Genomic DNA, 22,789 nt, shown 5'->3' with positions numbered 1-22,789 from the left:
AGGACAGAACCTATGCAGCAATACTGTCCTGTTGATGCTTGAGTCTTTGCTGTATGTTTCGAAGTACACAGAGGGCTGTCACCAGGTTTCAACAAGACTATTCCATACAACAAAGTTTGCAGAATGTTTAAGGAAGAAATTCTCAAAGTGTATTCCTTGTGTCATTTTAATAGATTCGAACATTTCAATAACATAGATGACTCACTCCTCTAAAAGGGAAAAGATCCATAATGCTACTATTCAACCCCAATGGATAAAAGAATTTGCTAGCCTACCGTTTAAATTCACTGCAACTACTATTACTTTTTCCATCTTAAAATGCAAATCCTCTTACAGGAAAGGACTAAGATTGCCATCTCAATCCAGATGGGAAGGATACTGGCGATTTACACTTTGTTATTAACCGAGAACAGATAAGGAAGACTGCTATGGAGAGGCTAAAGAGAACGAGGTCCCTGCAGGTCACTGTCCCTCCCACCATCTTCTTGCAAACTAAAAGGTGAAGGGGAATGCTACAAGGCAGCACAGAAAAGACAGACAGGCAGAGACCAAAGCTTTGAAAGGCTCTTGACAGATCCTCCTGAAGCTTGCTCATCTGAAAGTTACAGACTCACAGGCTGGACAGACTCTTATGAAGGTCGAAAATTTGCTGGCCCACCAAGGCTCAGGAAGTGACCCTGGCTGTCAGCTGGCACAAGCAGAGCACCCCGAGGAGAGATCCTGGGGCCCACATTGCTCAGCATTGTCACTACTTACTGGCAGGATGACACACAGCACACCCCAAGCAAACTGACTGGTGACACTCCAATAGTTAAAGTGGCCAACAGAAGAAACTGCAGGATGTTAACACAGACCTCTGACCTGAAGGACTGGCTCAGAAGGCAGTTCAGGAAGCTCAACAAGGAGATGTGCCAAGTTCTGCAGCAAGAATTTAACAAACCCATGCATTGGTACTGGGAATAACAGCTGTGCCGAGAAGCATCTATAGTGATGGGGACAGCAACCTGCAAGAAGTTCAAGCTAGAGCCAATACTGCTAAAACGCAAGTATCAATTCTCTCCAGTTTTTAAAAAGTATTTCTGCTGTTCTTAGAAGACTCATTCCTTCATGCAGTGCTCATTAATATGGTAGCCAGTGCAGTAACACTCTCTGAGCTTGCAAACAGGGAGGAAATAAGTAATTAACAAGCCAAAAAAAGAGTTAGGGAGTGGAAGTGATATTATTTCTTTTATAAACTGAAAATGCAAGTTACAACTCAATCACCATGACAGAACAGCTTAAGTGAGAAGTGTGGCGACTGTTACTTGAGTGAACTTGAGCTCCACAAAGGAAACTCAAATTACATTTTCTTATAGCAGGTTGAATATCTTAATCCTAGCTAACGGAAATTAAAACACTTATTCTCACAGCAAAAATCACTGTCAAATTAAAGCCAGACTTGCCAAGAATTCAAACAGTAATGCTTTACATACTTTATTATTACCAGTGCCATTAGCCTGACCACAAGCTTACTCCAGTCTACCTTAGTTACATTTCACGTGCTCATGCTCTGAAATGCTGCTTCTCCTCTCCAAAACTGCATCATTTGAGAGAAGGCACAAGGAATGCCCCTTAGTACAGCAAAAACATAGCAGTAGGTACATTGATTGGTAATGAGGTCTAAATCTGCTGAAAGCAATCTTCAGAAACAGGTAGCAATTACTTGTTTATTACAAACTCACAACAATTAAAAGCATATGAATATTAAATTCTAGTTTTTAAGCTTACTAAAGCGTTTGCAACATTAGCAGCTTAAATCAAATTTAACTTCGGTTTAGATTTGTATTCACAGTTTATGAAGCATACTTTCAAAATACTGATCCTAGACTCAATCCTACTTACCAACCCATGAGCCTCTGCCTGTTAAAACACGTTTCAAAACCACAGTACTTCAGCAGGAATCTAGGGCACCGGTCCTTAAGAAACACCCGCAGCTTTTGACAAACTAATTGCACAACTCTTCAAAACTAAATATTCATTCTTAGGGTTCTTTGGCAAGGTGCAATACCTTGCTACAGAAAATAGTGCCCTACTTCAGCTTTGAAATTAACGCTAAGTTAGGATCCAAATACTTGAGTATGTGACAGCCTGTTACAGCAAGTGTAGGTCATTCTCTCCTCTCTGTTGCCTTTAAAACACCTAGAAAATAGCATCTTAACTAAAAAGATAGAGGAGGTTTTAAACCACCAAGTGAAGGAAAGCTATTAGCTCAGGAGAAGAGTTCCAACTTTTAAAAAAGAAACTGGGGAAAACCAGAACGTATTATTTCTCTGGATAACTTTGAGGAGTTCACAAATGTTGCCTAGTGAAAATATTTCTGATCATCTCATCTGGGAAAAGTAGTAACAAAAATTGAAAAAGTACAGACAATAGCAGCAAGAATAAAGATACTCAGTGGTATCCATTTGAGACAAGACTCCTCACCTTATAAAGCAAGCAGCTGAGCATGTGAACATGACATGAGATTTTTTAAAAGATGAACGGTTCAGAAAAGGCAAATTAAAAGCAATTATAAACTATTTAAGACAACAGGCAGTAGCAGACAAATTATCCAGCAGATGTTTTAAAACAAAGAAAAGATATTACAGTAGAACTCATTGCCAAGGACATCAAATGTTCCAAAAGGAACTACAATATAGTAAATCAAATCTAGGCCAAGGTATAAGCAAAAATGTAGAAGTGTAATCACTATCTCAGGAAATCTTTGGGATGCTGCCTACTGGAGTGGGACAGAACTGAAGTGGGCACTTGTCCTTTACTTATGTTTTCCTTAAGATGAGTTCCCACTGACACCACTCAAAAACAGAGGCCAGGGCTACATGAAGTTTTTGTAGTCTCATCCTATACATGTTTTTCCATACATTATACACTCCTCAGTTTCTGTGAACCAGCTTCAAAGGAAATTAATAAGATTGCATTATGGTTATTCTGGTAAAATAACTCCTTTTCTATCATTAACCAGAGGGTGTTTATACCTGGAGGTGACTTCAGGTAGTACAATAACAATCATGTCTCACACTAACCTAACAGAAAAGGTATTTTTGATGGGAGTATGGGCACTTAAACCACTCAGGAAGCAGAAGAGAACTTATCTTGCCCTCTCCCCACAGCATCACAAGGTCATCCATCAATAAAGCAGCCAGGTTACAACAAAGCAAACTCCAGTCCCTTTCACTTCAATTCTTATGCCACTTCCACCACTGAGAAGAGGCTGTATGAGGCAGTCAAGGAATTCAAATATAGTATACTTATTTCAGGTAAGATATATACATACATACATATATATATATATATATATTATTATTTTTTTTTTTTTTATAAAAAAAAGAAAAATCTCTCGGGCAGCTTTGAACCTGGAAAACTCAAATCTAGTAGAGTCCTGTAATTTCCTTGTCAAACTATATTTCCAACTCCAGTCTATGTTTGACACTTGAGCACAAGCCTGAAAGCCAAGATGTAAGGAGGACTTCTGTCAACTAAGCTAGTGCTAAGAGTAGTAACTCTTAGAGCAAAATAAAAGTCATTGGTTTTAAGCATAGCTTATACAGGTTTAAAGTACCTGTTGTGAAATCAGCTGAGACTTCATTTCTCCAACTTCTGTTACACATCATCCAAAACTAACACAAATCACAACTGAACTGAACCAACAGGAAGCATATAGAAAAGGGAAAGTGTTGCTGCACGAGATAAATGGGATCAGCGGTTTCTGGAGAACAGTCTGGCACAAAGAAAAGCAGAAAGGGTTAACCAAGGCATAATTATTGCTACAAACATCATGGGCAACAGCATACTCAGCCCCTTCAGCAACACCAAACCAGCTGGAGAGCAGGAATTTCAGGATGGAGAGACCCTCGCCAATCGAACTCCCGCTGAACTCTTGGTTCACAGTATTTGACAGCTTCATTTTCGAAGAGTATTTGTACTCTGAAGGATTCCATTTGCATCACCTACTACTGGCAGAACATCAGAGGCTCAGATCAACTCAAGGCTTCCACTGCCCCCTTGAGTATTGGTTAGAGATGCTAACACAATGACAAACAGGAACAACAAAAGGCGAAAGTGAAAGAAAATTACAAAACATTTAAGGCATTTGTGCAATGTTGTGTCTACATAAGTCATACAATACAAAATAAAGGTCAGAAAGTTTTCATCTTTCTATTATTTTAGTTGATGTAATAAGGGAAGTAATCACACGGAGTCAAGGACACTTTCGTAGTACTTGGGGTGCTGAGGACACAAATTTAAATTAAGGAAAAGGATACAAACAGTACACACTAAAGTTTGCAAAAGACTCTTACAACATTTCATAGAAAAAACAGAGATCACCAAAACAAACACAGTTTAGGGTTGCCAGTTATCATTTATTAGGAAATCATTACCTAGGCTAAAGAGGGCTCATACAATCCAATTTTAACAAAATTACCACACACATTTTTTGTAGTGGATGTGTAGGGATATTAATTGTGTAAAAGAATTCCTAAAATAATATAGGAATTTTTAAAAAATACAATAATATCAACTAAGATTTTACCACTTCATCATCAGCAAACCAACAACTTAATTCTAGGTCTGTAACCTGTAAGCTAATACTACTGTGTTCTTCTGTGATCTTCTCTACCTTTCAAAAGGACACCCTCACATATTTAAAATCTCAGAGAGCTGAGAAAGCCTTGCCAAGTTCTCCATAATGTAGATACTCACACTGTCCTGCTCTTGTTCATCTGAGAAAAACACTTTATCAGCAGTAGAGGGCAGCATTTCTCCATGTCCACCACCAGCGTTTCTCTGCCTGCTAATAGCAGCGTGTAAAGCTAAAGATGTAAAACACAAGACCCTACAGTAAATTGTATTCCTTTTTCCAAAGTCTTCATTTTACAGACATAAGACTTCACAGCCTACAAAGACAAACCAAAAAATCTACCATGATATCCAAGAACTGAACCAAAGCAAAGACAAAACCAGAGGAAAGACAAGTTGATCCTGCCAGAAAGTTGTTTCCATTTCCTTCATCATTACAGTCACGATCTGCTACCAAAGTTGTTCCAAAATACCATTTATACATTGCAGTGCACTGGTGATCTGATACACAACAATTTTGATTTTATTCTCCAAATATACATGAAGAAACGTTTGAATTAATGGGTGAAAAAGGTTCTAGATTGCCAATGAGTACTTAATTTCGAAATAGGTTTGTTTAAACTTTTTAACTTTCCTGTTTAATGTTATCAGATATGTATTTTTACAATCAGGAGAGTTACATTGGAATAAGCTGCAAACAGTGCTTACATGAGTTTAGTTGACTAACAAGCCTTGTTTCTTGATCCAGCTCAATCTGATGCTTTTCCTTTAAAATTACACAAGGCAAGACAGATTTTCCTGCTATGTCTCTCAAACAACCTAAACCCTTAATAAACAATTTAATATGATCTTTAAAGTTATCCAGCTACATCATAATGAGCTTGTGTTATCTACATTCCTGTTATAAAAGGCTTTTATTGAACCAATTACTTTAGCAGGAAGGAACCTTTCAATTTCCAGCTTTAATTTATTTTGGCTTAACTCCTATTGTTCCCATTTCAACATCTCATTTGAAAAATCACCAGCATCTTTTGATTTTGGAAATACATTCCCTACCTCATCAAGACAAGCTCTTCCAGCTTCTTCTTCTCCCCCCTCCTTCCCAGAGAGCCCTTCCGTCACCACTCCAATCGTTCTTCCAGCTGTTTGTTCAATTTGGAGTAGCACTTGTATAGCACCGTATAGAACAGTACTTTTCCATCTCCTCAAAATAACCTGATGGTCTTCACAGAATATTTCACAATCAATCAAAACATCAGTTATAAAGACCGTGTTGCTTCCAGCCCAACCCCAGATTTCTCTCCCACCTGGATTCCAGTTCCTTGCACAAAAGCAGCTGCACACATCGGATCCGCTAAACAACCTATTAGGAAGTGAGGAAATGGAAAAATTGATGCATTTCTCACCGTACAAGAGATGATGCTGAGTTCCAGGAAATTTTCTACAAACAGCTTTTAAGATGCATTTATTAATAATGGGTTGCTAAGTTAAACACCCCTCTTCCTCTTAACTGGAATTTTTATAGAGTATAGACAAACTTCAACAAAAAACCCCAGTGGCAAGCTTAAGTACTCCCCAGCCACTGCCTCAGGCTGAGTGAAGATGAAAGCAGCTGGTAAAAAAGTTTCATGTAATAAAATAATCCTAATTTTGCTTTGTTCAGTAAGAGTTAAATTACTATTGAACTTAATTACAAATAGCAGCAGAAAGGCAGCTTGTTTTTGTGGCTTCGTTTGTTTGGTTGGTTTTGGTTTGTTTGGTGGGTTGTTTTTTGTGTATTTTTTTGGTTGCATTTTGGTTTGGTTAAATAAACTGCAACAGTATCCTCACTCTAGACTGCAGGATTAGAACAAATTTCTTCTTCATTTTGGAGTTTTTGAGAACTGTACCTGGTTCAACTACTATTGCACTTTTCTAAACTAAAGCTAAAGCAATCAAAGCGGATTTTTCAGCCTCAGTTGTGTAATAAAAAAAATAGTCTTTTAACACGTGATTTTTTTTAAATAGGAAACTAGGAAATTGAAGAGTAAGAAAGTCAACTCTGGGTAGAACACTTACAAAAGTATACAGGAATATGAGTCAAACACACTATTTTGAATTACTATACATTTTTGAAGAAATAATGAACGTACAAAAGTGAAAGGCCATCTTTTAATTACAAAACAAAAATAGACCAAGATTAAATTTTTAACACTCCAAGGACTTCAGAGTTATTACAAAGATAAATAAAAACCAGATGCAAGAATGCAAGAAGCATGACAGTTCAATTCCAGATTCACTGCTCCCACATTTGGCCAACCCAGCACTCACGAGGGCCCAGCTCAGAAGAACTTTTGTCATCTGCTGAGGGGGAAAGCTCTGGAACTTGAGCGACACCACTTGCACATCATTCCTCAGGGGTGGTGTCTTTACCAGGTAAAGGCATCCCAAGTGAGGGTGGCTAAACACAACTCTCACACTGACTGCTTTTCCAATAGGAAAGAACAAATGGGCCAGAGAGGACTGGAAATTCACTGCAGTTCAGTGCTCCATCTCAATGGCATGTTTGAGAGAAACTTGAATGGAGCCTGGCACACCCTGCCTCACCAAGATAAGGCAGGATCAAAAACACCCTCCACTTATATGTGGGCACAAGTAAACCCACTGTTAGAGTACACATGACGACTGAAAGGAGTAAGTAATTCTTGTTCTCATGCTTTCACTCAATGGAAGGGGAGGCAATCATTCTTTCAGGCAATATGGGGTGGTCACTTAAGGACTGTTCATTCTCTGTTGGGCATTTAGATGAGTTCAGAAAATGCTGATTCCTGCCCACATTGACCTTTAAGACAGCAGCCCTCATTTACACTTTGAGTATGCATTAGAATTTCATTAAAGTGTGTCCTTCCCTTCTCCATGCACAAGATAGGGCAGCTTATGGTCTTCAAAGAACCATCTCTTAAAAAACAAACAAAACCCAACACACACACACACACAAGGCTGAATATCACTTAAACAGGGATAGTCTTCACCTGAAGATGTCTTCAATGTTTTACTCTTTTTGGTCTGGTAAATATCAGTTCTAGGAATAAGATTCGTGTTATTACCACTTACGAAAGTGTGAGTAATACCCACTGACAATAAATCAGGCTATGATTAAGCCTTGAATAAAGTGTAAAAACACACCTCACGTTAACAAAGCCCTGGTGCAACTTACTGCATTCACAGAAGACAAATGATCTAGCAGGGTGCCAGCTAGTAAAACAAAACTGACTTGCAGCATACCAGATCATCAGTGAGCTCAGCCATCCTGACATCTCACTTCAAGTAAGAGAAGCTGCCTTTTGGGTTTTTTGATTTGTTGGGGCTTTTTTTTTTTTTTCCATCAAGAAATTTAAATACCTCTGCCTACTGAAAGAATTGTGTTGGAGATCATACATCCAACTACGAACAACCCTACGTTTATCCACCCACAGTTTTCTCCCACTGTTTCCATTACAGCAGGATACTCTGCCAGAGCTGCTCCCTCGGAGGGTCCAGTTTCATGAGCAGCAGCCAAACAGAGAAAACATTTTGATTTTGCTGGAGAGAATTGCTGCTCCCCTCCCCTTCTCCTTCTGAAAGTGTCAAGCTGTTAAGTCTTATCATTTTACCTGCCTTGTCATAGGCAGCCGAGTCAATTTAACTCCTCAATACTTTCCAGCTCTTCATCTCAGCAGCCACCTCGTCCATGAGCTGCAGAAAAGCAGCCCCAGTTCTGCGAGGTTCCAAGTAGGTGAGCAGTGAAGAGAAGGAGGTAGAAGCACTCTCAGTAGCAGCAACCTCAGATCACTGTCACATGTGCCACAGATTTAATTCCTCACCCACAGTAAACAAGGGCAGCAAAGCAAAACTGATCAGGAATGAGGGCTTCTCTGTTTCTCTTAATATTACCTGGAAAATTAATCAAGTTGTGATCCTCTGAAATAAACCCACACCTTCCAGGCACAGATTTGTGAAAATGCTTTGAAGGGATATTATTTACAGGACTGATTTCAGAGAGTTAGTCTCCCTTTTTACTGCTGCATTCAGCATCTCCAACCCAAACATATTCCACACTGTGTTCTCAGAGTCAGTCTACAAGTTGTATCAATCATGTGCTAGAAACATGGATATTTTACAGGCATATGTTTTATCCGCTCTTCAAACAACTCCTAACCAAACCTGCCCAGAACTGATGCAATAACCAAATATAACTAATTTGCCACTTATTTATAGTATTAATTAGCTGCTTTGACTTTTAAAGGAGGAGAAATAAGTATGAACTTAAACACTAAGACTAAACAGTTTCACTAAGACTCATTAGCTTCACATAAACACCTCAAGTATGTTCTATGCAGTTTCTTCAAGCATGCAAACTCAAACAAATACAAACTTCACTGATGTCTCTGCCTGAAAAACTACACAATTCTAATAACTTTTGGTTGATCAATGAAATGACCCTGCATACCAGCAGTCATTTAGAAAGAGCAAGGAAACACATGTAAAATATTATCTCTGGAGACAATCTGTATATGAAGCACATGCCACAGATTAATACCTTCTGTTGTATCTTACGTGCATTTTGGTGAGACTAGAAAATCCATGTAAAAGAAAACCAACTATTACTACAGAGCAATTGCCTCTGGCCCAGGAAGTCCTTGAGTCCTAAACTGTTGGTGTCTGAGAAAATACCAAATAATATGTGAAGAGAAAGATCGGTCTGAATTTAAAAGAATCCCCTTAAAAAAAAAGTTAAATACAGAAAGCTTATTATATCCTTGTAATCAATACACAGTAAGAACGTGAACTTTTATTAATTATTTGCCTTAGGTTAATCTATTTTCTCATGCTCTCTGAGTACATCTTTTTAGATTTTGCATTGCCCATCGCTTTTATCATTTCCATCACTGTCACTCTTTGCCACCTTCAACTTCTTTGTCACTCTTGGCATCACCACTCATCTTCAAACGTATTCACCTTCAAAATTCAGACAAGCCACCTTCAATTCCACCCATGGAATCTGAAATGTACTTCTTAAGCTCTTCAGGCTACAGCCTCTGGATTTAACCAACCTCATGCTATCTTGTGTTGTACTTGGCTTCTTTAGTTGCCACATAGGGTTTAGAAGTAAGATCCCCTGCCAAAGTCCATTCTGGTTATTAAAAACTCAGTCTTCTTAAAGGCTTGTTTACCACTACAAATACATGCAGTTGGGACATCATTTCTCCTGGCATGACCACAAGATCAGTATTCTCTGCTTGTATTCCTCACTGCTTTTGTCAAATCCCCTTTAAAGCCACCTTTGGCATACTTTACCCACACACTCTGTCTCCTATTCCAAGTGAAAGTCAGCAAACCCTTTAGTCTGCAGACAACCATCCTTGATTTTGACACTTACCAAGTATCCCCATAGGCGGCTGTTTCTCTGGCATTGCATTGTACTTTAAGATTACATGCAAGAGCAATTTCATACCATCTGCTGACACTGCCAACATTGGTGATGCACAATTATTTTCGCTTCCCGAAGTTTTTATGGTGACTGATTCTGCATGCATTTCTTCAACGCTATAACCAGATGGCGTAGTAAAGCCAAGTGGCATATTATTAGCACCACTCAACTGGCTCACCAGAAAATAACAATTTATTCGCAATCGAGGCAAATATGTTTGGAAAGCAATTGGCTTTTTAGTGAGGACATGGAACGCTGGCAAAATGAAGCTCCTTGGCAAAACCCATCATGACACATCATCCATGTGTGCCAACTTGGAAGGGCTGTTCTGGACTATTTAGTACTCATGGTATTTAAGCTTTTAGTGTAATAATTTTCCATTTAACTATGTTTCCATCTTTTCTACAATTTTAAATTCACAAAATTCCATATTTTGTTCCTCCACTTTAAGAAAGTATCCTCCTTTGGGCCAACAAAGTAATTTCTGCATCAAGTTTCTGCTTAGATTTTAATTGTTTCCATTTTCACACAACTGCCTCTAGCACATTTTATTTCCTACCACTACCAGAGTTTTCAGTTTTTATGCACACAGTACCTCCCAGAGGTTAAATTCCATTGTAACTTCTCTTTATGCTTTTTCAAACACTTGTTTCAGGAGTAGTCATGTTTCTACAGTCCTAAATTTACATTTGGCCCTTTGAAGGCAACCACGAGGCTGATGCAGCCCCTGGTGAAGATAAGTTTGACACCCCTGTGTTAGATCATATATGGAATACAGGAGCAAGTAAGTACAGTGGAAAGTCACCAGGATGGTCAAGTGGCTGAAGCACAATGAAGAAAGGTTCAGGGAACTGGGCTTGTTCGACCTGTAGAAAAGGCAGCTTTGCAGGAGCTAGTAGCAGCCTTCTAATATCTAAAAGGAGGTTACGAAGAAAACAAAGCTTGGCCCTTGCAGTGCATGGCAGGAGGAGAGACAACCTCAAATTGAGACAGGGCAAGGGGTTTTACAAGACCTAGTCAAAGCCCCAAGCAACCTGGTCTGAATTTGATGCTGACCCTACTTTACACAAGTAGTTGGACTAGACACATCACTGCCAATGCAAGAGATTCTGTGATTCCCTTTTGCACTGGCAACCAGTAGGTGAGGAGGCACAATTCGCTAAAGTTTAAGGAAATTCCAAAAACTGATAATAACAATGAGAGTGAACTGCAGTACACTGCACAACCAAGAGAGGAAACCTGCAGGAATGACACAAAGCCAGTGTCACCTTCCCATCTCCAGCCAGGCTGGCTGTAGCTGTGCTCCTGTGTTTAGGCTCCATCCAGCCCCTGACTTGCACAGCCACATCACTGCGCTCACCCAGAACAGAGGTGAGCCACAATTTATGAAGACCCACAATCTAAGCTTAACGACTTAGAAAAACACTTCATCTTTCTCCATTGGTAACAGGCTGATGCATCATACATGCTTCCTCACTCCCACGATACCAGGTCATGGTACTGTCAGAAACAAGGGACTGGACTGGTCCAAGCAGCATGCTTCTTAGTATTGTGAAATCAAAACAATACAAAACCATCAGTCTTTTGTACTAGTCCTACTAGAAATATTTTTCTAAGAAATTTTACATCACTTTAAATTCAACTGTTTTACTGAAAGTATACTACTGAACAAACAAGCTAAGAATGACTGCTCAAAAATTGCTTTTCTAGAAAAATCAATGAATTTACATATTCTGTATTTTTAAGTGCCATGAATTCATTTCTGTTACTTAAATAAAATTCATTACTGTAAGCTCAGCCCACGTGCCTGCTCTTAATAGTATCCATGGTTGCAGTGATGCAAATTTGCCTACCTACATCAAACCACATGTGCCCACATAAGGAGAAAAAAATACTGTATTAATCAGTACTCTTTGCAAAAGATTAGGACAAAGTAAACCAGCTAAACCTTAGAAGGTAGGACAAAAAATAGTTTAAGGACCTGTTCACCAATCATGACTAGATTTTAATTCTGAATTAAGTAAAAAATAATTATCAAGGATCAAATTATGAAAGACTTCTCAGATACATTAGAAAATTCATCTCACCAACCAAATTCTTCTCTCCCCTATTCAGAAATAGAAAAATAACAATTAATTGTTTCAAATACTCCTCTACTCAAGGTGGAGAAAGGGGAAACTTTTAACACTATTACTAATCCTATCATGCTGATAGGATGACTTTAATGCTGATTTCAGAACAGCCTTACTTACATGCTTTTTCCTTTAAGTTTGAGAAATAGGTTTAAGCACAACGTATTATTGATTAAACTACAACTTCCAAGTCATCTGACACACACACGCTCACAGAGAAGCAAACAGTCCTTTTTTAAGCCCCACTGAAATAAACAGCTTTAGTTGAAGCTACAAGGTACTACAGTAGCATTTAGTTAAATGAGGCCAAAACTTGACACGAACCAGGCAGGAAGGATTAAGCGCTGGTTAACTCCAGGTGGAAATGCACGACCAGTGTGAGCCCATCTCAGACTCTGCTGTGCGGGAGGACGATCACCTCCTCCTCTCCCAGGCAGCGCTCCTGCGAGCAGCCTGACTTGCTCAGCACCCAGAGCCAGGCTGATCACACTGAAAAACAATACACTTTTTCCCAGAAAATGTCTTCTGTTGGCTTAAACTTCCATGTAAGTTATCCTTCTGTTCTTAGACAGTACATATGGGAAGGTAAACAAATGCATAAAACTAAAGTTGAGCAGTTCAATTATAAAAATGACAGCACTGCCCCTCACTTTTTTAAAATGAAAACAACAAAATTAAGGTGCATATCAATATAACCAAAGTCGAGGAATTAACATTCTATCCTAATCTCACTGTACAAAAGATAATATTTTAAAAGAAATAAAGCAGAAATGCCACAAATTGTGATTTTAGAGGCTATGTTTCACTTCCAATAAAAACCCTCAAAGCAATGGCTCAGACACCAGAAAGACTCTTTTGCTGATGAGACACAAGGTTACTTCACCCATTCCAATCAGCCTATGCTTCCTTGTGTCAGACCGATAAGCATCTTGACCTTTTCTTGTATAAAAGCTATCACTAAACTCATGTAATATTCTTATATTACCTGCAACTATTTGAAGATCCAGGGAAAAGGCAGCAACACAGAACACCAGTTTACCACTTGCAGGAAAAAAAAAAGCTTCCAAAAGATGAAACTCACTATGTCAATATTTCACAAGCACATTACTACTACATTCTGTTTATGGATCAGATTTTATCTTCAGCAGGTAGGGGTGAACTGTATAAAAACAATCATACATAAAACTTTACCCTAGCACAGAAGTAATGACATTAAGCTATCTGGGTATCTTCATCTCAAAGCAGAAATATGACAAAATTACAAAGCATCTTGAAATATATCCATCCCTAACAAGACTTCCCAGATTCATCATCTTCTCTTTGGCCACGATTTTAAACATATCCTGATAAAGGTTATGTAAAACATTGTTTAGAATTCCTCATTCTGGAATAAAAAGCAAACTACTATTCTAACATGTTTACAGAGAGTGAGTTTTTGTAGAAAAGAGTCTTACTGCAGAATGACAAAAAAATTCATCATTCTATTACACTTCAGTTTTTCAATATGTGCCTAATTAGCTCTTAGAAGAATTAACATCTATCATTACTCTTAGCAACAACTACAGAATTTATTTTGGCAATCTGTGCAGTTAAAGTTTAAAAAAAAAATTAACACTAGAAAACCATCAAGTCATTTTCATTACAGGTAAATAAAAACTGGAAGAAAGATTCAACAAGAACTTCCGAGACTGTAGGCATTAATCAAAAGCTGTATTATCTTACCTTTGTTGTTACAATGCACAAGCAATCCATCGTTTCAGCATAGCAGGTATCTTTCCAAACATTTAAAAGCTTTATTTTCAATCACAGCTAAACACCATCTCAACAGAATGAGAAAGAACACACCTATTTAATAGTCAAAAAAGTAGAATGTGTGCCAGGTTTCTCTTTGGATTCACTCAGAGGTAGAAACAGCGTGGAGAGGAAAAAAGGAAAAAAAAAAAAAAAGGCAGGCTAAAATACAAATGCTTTACGTTTCATGAAAGCTTCTGAAGCGATTATCTGCATCTGAAAAATTTAAATTTATTCTTGAAAATATCCTAGAAAAGATGTCAAATCCTATTCCATAGCAGTTAAGTACCTCCTCGTATTCTATTTCATATACTCTTCTTTCAGGATTACCTAACACATGAGCATCATAGGGAATCATTTGATGAAATGCAATACAAAATTGTTTTACTGAAGAAAAATCTCAGTTCAGCTTTCCTGAGCTGGTTATAATTTCTAAAATGAAGCGTTTGTTCAAAAATAGTTTTGGTTGCAAGCAAGTATTTCTCCTCTAACGTCATTTCAGCATTTGCAGGCTGCAAAATAACGGATTTCTTAGGCAGTAATGAATGGAATATTCCATGTAGAACAGGGAGAAAAGAAAGTGGGAAGGAAAGAGTAATGCATATTGCAAGAGAAACGCTATTTTGAGCCTCGAATTAACCTAGAATTTCATTTCCTTTTGTAAGGGTGTAATACAGTGACAAGGCAAAGTTTGTATGTGCAGGCACTGTCTTCTCAGACTAATAAGCACAGCTGGGAAAAGTAAAACACTTGGACACAAAAAAACCTATGGACTAGGAAACACTAAACTGACAGTTTCAGACACTGGTAAGGACCTTATTACATCAATTTCTCACAAGAGGCATTAAAAGCAACTAGTTAACTCAGTTTTTGCTACATTGTCCTATTAGGTCTCCCACTAACACCTTCGCTACAAACATTCAAGCATGTTGAAAAAATTCAATAATTATTTGAAAACTATTAAATCTTATCTGCATCAATTTGCTTTTAGCCCAAGATGTACACCTGGCCAAAATTCATATATTTTGCATCAGCAAACAACTCTAGAACATACTGGGTGTGTATCTACACCATTCTCACTATTCCCTTTAAATTTTCTGCAACTTTTCTCCACTTCATTTCTTGGCTCTGCCATTTCTATGGGGGGAAGTCAGAAAAGAAAAGTTAAAAGAAAAAATTAAGGAAACTATTCTTCCTAAAATTACACATTTTATTTTTCAGGTAAGTGGTGCCTTTACAGAACAAAAAGGAAAATGAGAACATTATAAAATCCTTCTCTCATTTAAAAAACAAACAAAAATACCCAAAACCAAACCTCCCAAAAAACCCAAACATTAAAGAAAAGCTTGATTGCACACTAGTAAATCAACCCCATTCAGCTTGAATGGAATTTCAAGGTAAATCTTACACCATTCAGCCAAGACCAGGATATTTACTTTGTGTGCCCAAGTCAAGCCAGAGAAACTTTTCATTTTCACAGTCTATAAAGTTTGTAAGGAATTTCTATTATGAACACCTAGGTAAGGTTTTCATTGCTGCAAAGCACCAGTTGGAAAAATATGCATCTTTCACATGAATAAGGCTCAACCCAGACATAAGTCTAAACATTCTGATTTCAGAAAGAAGAAAAGTGAACCACTGGTTAAACTGAAGGAACTTTCCCTTTTGTCAGAAAAAGAACAAAAAATTACCCACACAGCTGAATGCAAACAAGGTACCCCCACACAAATCATCATTGAATTTCCCCAATCTTCTGTTGGGAAGACTGTACAGTTCAGAGACACGGACAAAGTACAACCACCAAAAAGACACCAGGAAACTGAGGAAATGCATTTTTAGGTGGCTTGGCACACGTCTTGTGTCTTGCCCAGAAACGTCTCCAGCAATCAGTACAAGGCACATGGTCAGCACACGTGTGCGTTTCTTGCACAGACTTTGCTTGAGGAGCCCCAGCAGCACACCAAGACTCTGCTGGTCCCTCATGCTCCATCTACCAATGATGGTTTCTCATCACTCACATTTCTCTCAGCCACCGTAGTGCAAGATGAAGCTTCTGCAGACTAATCCTGGCTACAACTGCCTTACATTCAGGGTCAATCACTTCACTTCTTCTCCCTATTTTTTTTATTCTCTTGCCTTCTTTGGGACTCTCTCTCAGAACTAAGGATCATCATCAACCATTTTTTTTCCACTCCCATTCATCCTTTTAACAAGACCTAAGTGCAGTCTTATCATAGAAAGCACCCAACTTCTTTCAGGTTGCCAACCCAAAATCAATTTCTGCAGAAGTTTCATTGGAAAATACTGCATAGAGAAGAAAAAATATTCAAACAAGATTGACCAAGACTCAAACATTCATTGCCATAAGAAACAATAATACAGCTTCCTGAAGACAATTTTTAAACCCCTTGAATGACCAAGGGGTTTAAAATTTGGAGCTCAGAAGAAACAGTTTTTTTTGAAGTGAGAAGTAGGTGAGGAAACAAGAACTAAAACTACCGCAATTAAACAATTAAAAAAAATAACGTAGAACCTTCTTCCCTTTAAAATGTATTGTGGAAAGCAACAGAAAGATTATTAAAGGACACACCAAAACTTGAATCAAAATCATTAAGTGCATGGAAAGCCCCATTTTTAATGCACTGAAGAATAAGACATTTCCATCTGGTACTCTTAGCCATTAAAATCACTATTATTCTACTGAATTTGTGAGAAGCATTGCATGTCATTCATACTTATAGAAAATAAACCTTTCTGTTCTGTTGGCTCCAAGTGATCTGAGTAACAATCAGCAACAACCATTCTATAGTTTGACCAGAAGGAAAAAGAGTGCATTTTCATTCACCGTTATTTGTGGCACTAATATTAAAAAAAAATAAGGATGATTCTCATGTGAGAAACAAAGGAAATAACTTATTTTTGCCTTGAATTCTCTACCAACTCTTTCAAGTTATGTTTGGCAGTCACTTTTTGTGCCTTCACAGGCAGTGAGAGATTCTATCTACAAAGTCACCAGACAACTAAATAAAGGAAAATTCATGCACAGACAAACCATACATGAAAATAAATCATGCAAATGAAAACAATGCTTTGGATCTATCCACAAATTTAAAAGTGCATATGGTTATTTAAATACTAATTTGCTCTCAGGTTCTCTGAGAAAACCTGTGTAACACAGAGCTGGCACAGGTGTAACCAGAGCAGCAGGCTCAGCTCCGGCTTTACAAGGGTATGTCAACTGCCCAACCTCGGCATATTTGAGCAGACATTTCAAAGACTCAGTTAAGATCAAGCACTATCATCACTGTAAGCATTTTCTCAACTCCTTTAGTAGAGAAAACATTAAAATTCTGAAGTGCCATAACCTGATTAATCTAGCTACCTTTTAACCTGGCTGCAAGATGTAATTATTACAAGTTTAAAACAAACATAGCAAGATACCAAATTCACATAATTTTGTGTAAGTTCTCTATTTACTCCTGAATTGAGAAAGGTAAGTTTTTAGAAATAGCGGACTTTTACTGCTTGTGTATGCATTCTGAACTGAGCACGTGGGTTTTGCTTGTTTGCTTTTGCATTCAGTTTGACCAGAAGCCTGCCCCTGGAAGACCTGAGCTCTGGTTCAACACTTACACTCTTTTTATTGGTACAAACATCCTGGATTTCAAGAATTGAAGGTAAAATCCTTCACAAGCCAAATATAATTTCCCCACTGTAAAGCTGACACAGAGAAAGCAATGAGGCCCCTGAGTGACCCAGGACTATACACTATTAGGTGCTCAGATAAAAGCAGCACACCATTTCTGCAGAAAAGAAGCTGATATAAATAATGACCAATACACACATACAGATACAAGCATAAAGGAACAGTATATCTGGGAGTACAGCAATCAGACATAGGGTATCATCAAGTTAGTGAGTACTGAATCTTTAAAAATATTAGGGCAAAGAAGGTATTTGTAGTCAGTGCAATAGATCTGGGATTTTCCAAGGAACAGCTTGTCATTACAACAGGTATGACTGACTGCATTTGTAAGGCCAGGTGAGGCTATTGCCATCAACAAAATTCAGAAAAACAGAACTAGAGTATCCTGCCACTTTAATAATGCAATCTATATACACAGGTATCTCTTTCTGAGATTTCCTCTAAGATTTCAGTTAACTGCTTGATGTACCATTCCATTTTCAATACAAACCGCTAGTGATTAAACATGGATTTTTTTCACTCTACAAGAAAGTTCCTTCCTCTAGACTATGTCAGCTCATTTTATTAAGAAGTTACATAAAACTAGCAAAATCTTACAAAGGTTAAAGACATTACTGCTTGCTTTGTAAATAAAACCAGTGCCCATACTGTAGGTGAAAATTACATTAGCTTAGTTCTATCCTTTTCAAATATTCACAATGACCATTATTTGCCTTTTTACAGACATTGAGCAAACCAAACACAAGGCTGCAGTGTGCACCTCAATAGCAAAGGTGGCTAACAGAGGCTGCATTAGCAGAAACACAGTAGTATCAAGCAAAACTGTTATTTCCCTTTGCCTGGCACTTCTACTGAGGCATCTGAACACTACATGCAGTTTCAGGCCCTCCAATATGACAAGGATGTCAATAACCTGGAGTAAGTTCTGCAGAAAGCCATCAACATGCTGAGGGGGCTGGAAGACTTGCCCCTCAAAGAGAGGATGAGGCATGGAGCTTGTTTTAGCTTTGAGAAAAAAGTTCAGTGGAACCTAAAAGCAGCCTTCCAGTGCCTCCAGTGAGGTCAACCAGGAGACAGAGCCCAATGCATGTCGTGTGATGGAATGACCTGAGAAACAGCAAATAAATTGGAACAGAGGTTTAAATCAGAAATAAGGAAAAGTTTTTTCACCAAAAGGATAGTCAAGCACTGGAACAGGTCATGCAGAAAGATTTTGCAGTTCCCACCCTTGGAGGTTTTCAAGGCTCAGGTGGTTGAAACCCTTTACAATCTGATCAACCTCACAGGTAGAGCCTAAATTATTTTACAATTCCAAGATGTTTAGAGAGTTTCACTTCCGCCCTGCCTGGTGTCAAATTTAGCTGACATGTCTATAATTTCAGCTATTTTCCCTCCTTCCTCTTTTGCTTTCTTTTTTTAAATGAAATCAGCAAAGGGCCTTAGAAGACAGTTAGCCAGCCAGCCTCTCTGCATGCCAGATACTAAACACAGGGGCATGTGCAGATAAATGGGGAAGTCACAGATCAGACCAAAGTAATTCAGCCACCATGAACCACTAAATACAGAGATCTGTTGGCCCAACTGCAAGAATAAGACACTCCAGATTGAGCTCCACCTTGCAAAACAAAGCATTTCTTTTAAGACACTGTTCAGCAGGGATTTGTTGTGTTGTTGTTTTTTTTTTTTCCAAACATCTAAAATGAAATTATTATGGCTACTTTTAAATCTGAGAAGTTCAAGTGTTTGCTGTTTAGTTTGAAATAAAACGGTCACAATATTAAAACATATCCTACAGATTACCAAAAAAAGAAAAAAAAAGCCACAAGACAACTATTTCCTTAGCAATACTCTAGTCAGTTAGGGCAAAGGAGATTTCTACCAGTGATTCAAGTTTCACCATATTTCTCAAACACAAACTGTCCCACCTACAGATGGCACTACAGATCACAACAAACAGCTTGCAAGGATGCTCCCCCCTGCACACATTTCTCTCACACGATTATTAGTGTTAAGAGTTCTTGCTTTGGATTTGTTAGCTGCTTTGCCAAAGCACACCTAAAATTCAGTATTTAATGCACAAAGGAGAAAGGTATGCACCTTTCAACCCTTTCAAATTGAATCCGTGGGGATTTTTTGCTAGTCCTTTGAACTGAAAGGATTGTCATTCCTGTTTATCACTGTCTTGCATCTCTCTTTTTTTATTGCCTCATCATCTTTTTCTACTGGAGATTAAAACAAATAAAACTGTCAAAGAGGGTTCCAGGAAATAAAAAGCATGGAAAAGAGAACAGATTGCTGTGAAGGGGAAAACCGCAATCTGCAGCTCTAACTTTCTCTAATGCAATACCTATGGGGATTACAAACTCCAGTCTTTCAATCCAGAAGTAGGAAGGCAAAAGCAGAAGTAGGCTATGTCCCATTTTAAAAGTCCTCAGGCAACCTAAGCTTGTATACCACTATTCTATGTATATACACAAGCACACATTGCTAAAAAGTCATTCCCAAAGTCAGCTGTGTAGAAAGTTCTTGTAATACAATCCCTAATCACTGTAGGGGAGCATTACATTCCTACTGTCAAGCAACTCTCTCATATACCATCAAAGTGTCAGCTGGAAGAATACTCATTTGGCCCAGACTAACTACAGCACAAATATACCATCAAGGTAAAAGAAACAGGGTTGAATGGTATTACTTTCAAGGCTTACAATTTGAAAGCAAGAAAAATATGTCCCATTCTTATCACCCACAGTCCTACCAGCTTGGCAAGCAACAGAATAGAGCTAAAATAACCTCAAAGTGCAGCTGGTATGCTGATCTGGTTATATCTTGTTAATGAACTAATACTGAATTGGGCATTGGCCTTGCAAGTCTAAAAAGTCACAGTTTCTGTTATATAAAAGAGCTGGCTATGAACAAAATCAGGTATCCTAAACTCAAGCTCCTTCCAATCTCTAGTCATTTTCAGGAAGCAAAACAAACCATTAAACACATGCTGCAGCAGAATGGTTATGCCCTGGGGTTGATTAAAACCAAAAATTAAAAAAAAAAAAAAAAAAAACAACTAAGTATGTAAAAAAGCAACATATAAAAAAAAGCAACATATAAAAACCAAAATGCATTAAGTTCTACAGTTATGTGGAATATAAACTGTCAATACCTAAGCATTTCTCCTTATAATTTTTATTAAAATTAAAAACATTGAGGGAAATATTGCCTTACAGGTATAAAAAAAAAAAACACAACACAAAACGAAGCAACACACACACAAAAATAAAAAACACACCTGTCACCAAAGATGAAAGAATTGAGGCTGATAATATGCAAAAGATGATATGTCTACTATAACAATTTTCATATATATTTGAAAGCTAAACTAAGACCTTCAGAAAAAGCAAATGAAACCAACACTGAACTACCACTCTTCAAAACTGTCCACCTTTACAACTACAACATGGAAGCAGAATTTTTAACTAATGAAATACGAGGTTACATTTACTCAAGGTGACAGAGACACTGAGAAAAGTTTGGCTTCAGTTTCACATAAACCATCTTCAACTTCAGCGTATGCAACTATTCTTTTAAATACTGGCAGTAAATGTAAAATCAGAGTTTCATATACTGAAGGTCAAACAACTGTCTGACTTCCACATGATACATGAGATACTGTCTGAAGGAAGACAGGTGGCTTTCTCATAAACAAATCTGGGTCACTTAGAAAAATAACAAAGTAATCCACACTATAGCAGGTTCTGTTAGATAATACTATATACCGTGACCACCAGACAGTACTGGAGAAGCAGCTGCATTATCTAGCAAACAATTTAGCTGAGAGCATCCACTTATATCTATGGTGAGACTTCTCAAATTAGGCCATTCTTCCTTTCAACACATTAGTGATTTTGCCATGATAACGTGCCCACTGTCCTTGGTGCAGCATCATAGACCAGACCTTGTACTACTGGCAGTCTCCTAGCACACAGGAATAAAAACTACACATGCAACTTTGTAATTAAATTACCCATTCACATGCATCTTTATGTAAAATACAAAGATACAGGGACAAGACCTTTACCTAATAAGTTAGTCCTTCTTATTGTGGACTTTTTGGTAGCAAAATAACAAACTTCTATAGGATAAACTTGCCAGTTTCTGGAATGGGCCAGAGGAGAACAATCACAAAGCCTGGATCTAACAGTAAGCACCATCCTATGCTTCAGATTTCAGCAAGTTTCCCCTACAGTGGAAGCACAAAATGTGCTACAGTTGGAACATCGTAACAAATCTCACAGCAGCAATCTGCTTCACCATCCCAGCTGCTGGAATTAGGAGCATGTTTAAAACAAACAAAACGGTTTAGTAGGAATGTAAATCCTCAAGTCCATTACACTGTTCCAAGGTATATAAAACACACACACAACCAACATATTTAAGCCATTTAAGACAATTATACTGCCTTTAAAGACCTTCAGTAAGGGAGACTGCCCAGGTACAGCTATTCTGATACTTAGGAAAAGATTTAAAACATTTTTGCTATGCCTATTACCTTTGCTTACAAACACAGGAAAATTCTGTTTCCCAATTAAGTGTTCAATTCTTCGAAGCTGCACCAAATCTTTCCATTGATCTTCATTTCTTTTCAAACTTTAGATCTTCCTTGTCAATCTCTTCTAAGCACTTAAATTCTTTTACATCTTTTCACACCATAGTGCCTTAAATTGGACAATATCTCCAGCAAAGCCTTATGCAGACCAAGTAGAACAGTTTTACACCACACTCTTGTATCAATAAGGTGTTTCTTGTATTAACATGACATTGTTGACTCACCTTGAGCTTCAACAATGACCCAGATCTTTTCTGAGAAACCACTGAACTATTCAACTGTTACGGGTGCTGCTCAAGTACAACCAAAGTATAGGACACTGTACTTGGTCCTGTTGAACAGGAGCCTGCCCTTTAATTAGTCCAACTGCTCAAGGCTTCATTCTGGTCTTAGCTTCTGAAGCAGCAACACACTATTCCCCTCCCATGGTTTAATTTATAATTTAATCGGGATATTTTCACTAATAGCTCAGGCTGGGATCCATTTTTTTAGAA

General features: G+C 38.0%; 1 protein-coding gene across 17 annotated transcripts in view; it reads right to left on the bottom strand.

Annotated features, from left to right (window-relative positions):
- The window catches only part of DLG1 (discs large MAGUK scaffold protein 1), a 150,835-nt gene that overhangs the window by 110,927 nt on the left and 17,119 nt on the right, over window positions 1-22,789 (bottom strand). Inside the window, exon 1 of one of the 17 annotated variants that reach the window (XM_021300118.2) lies at window positions 13,921-14,533. The exons of the other annotated variants lie outside the window; for them this stretch is intronic. Coding sequence (XP_021155793.1) covers window positions 13,921-13,950 — 30 coding nt within the window. The 5' untranslated portion in view covers window positions 13,951-14,533. Of the gene's footprint in view, window positions 1-13,920; window positions 14,534-22,789 lie in introns of those variants that run through there. 17 annotated transcript variants of the gene reach the window in all.

The sequence above is a fragment of the Columba livia genome, chromosome 9, assembly GCF_036013475.1.
Source record: "Columba livia isolate bColLiv1 breed racing homer chromosome 9, bColLiv1.pat.W.v2, whole genome shotgun sequence".
Lineage (NCBI taxonomy): Eukaryota > Metazoa > Chordata > Aves > Columbiformes > Columbidae > Columba > Columba livia.
The sequence above is the reverse complement of the archived record's forward strand: the minus strand, read 5'-3'. Positions and strand labels throughout refer to the sequence as shown.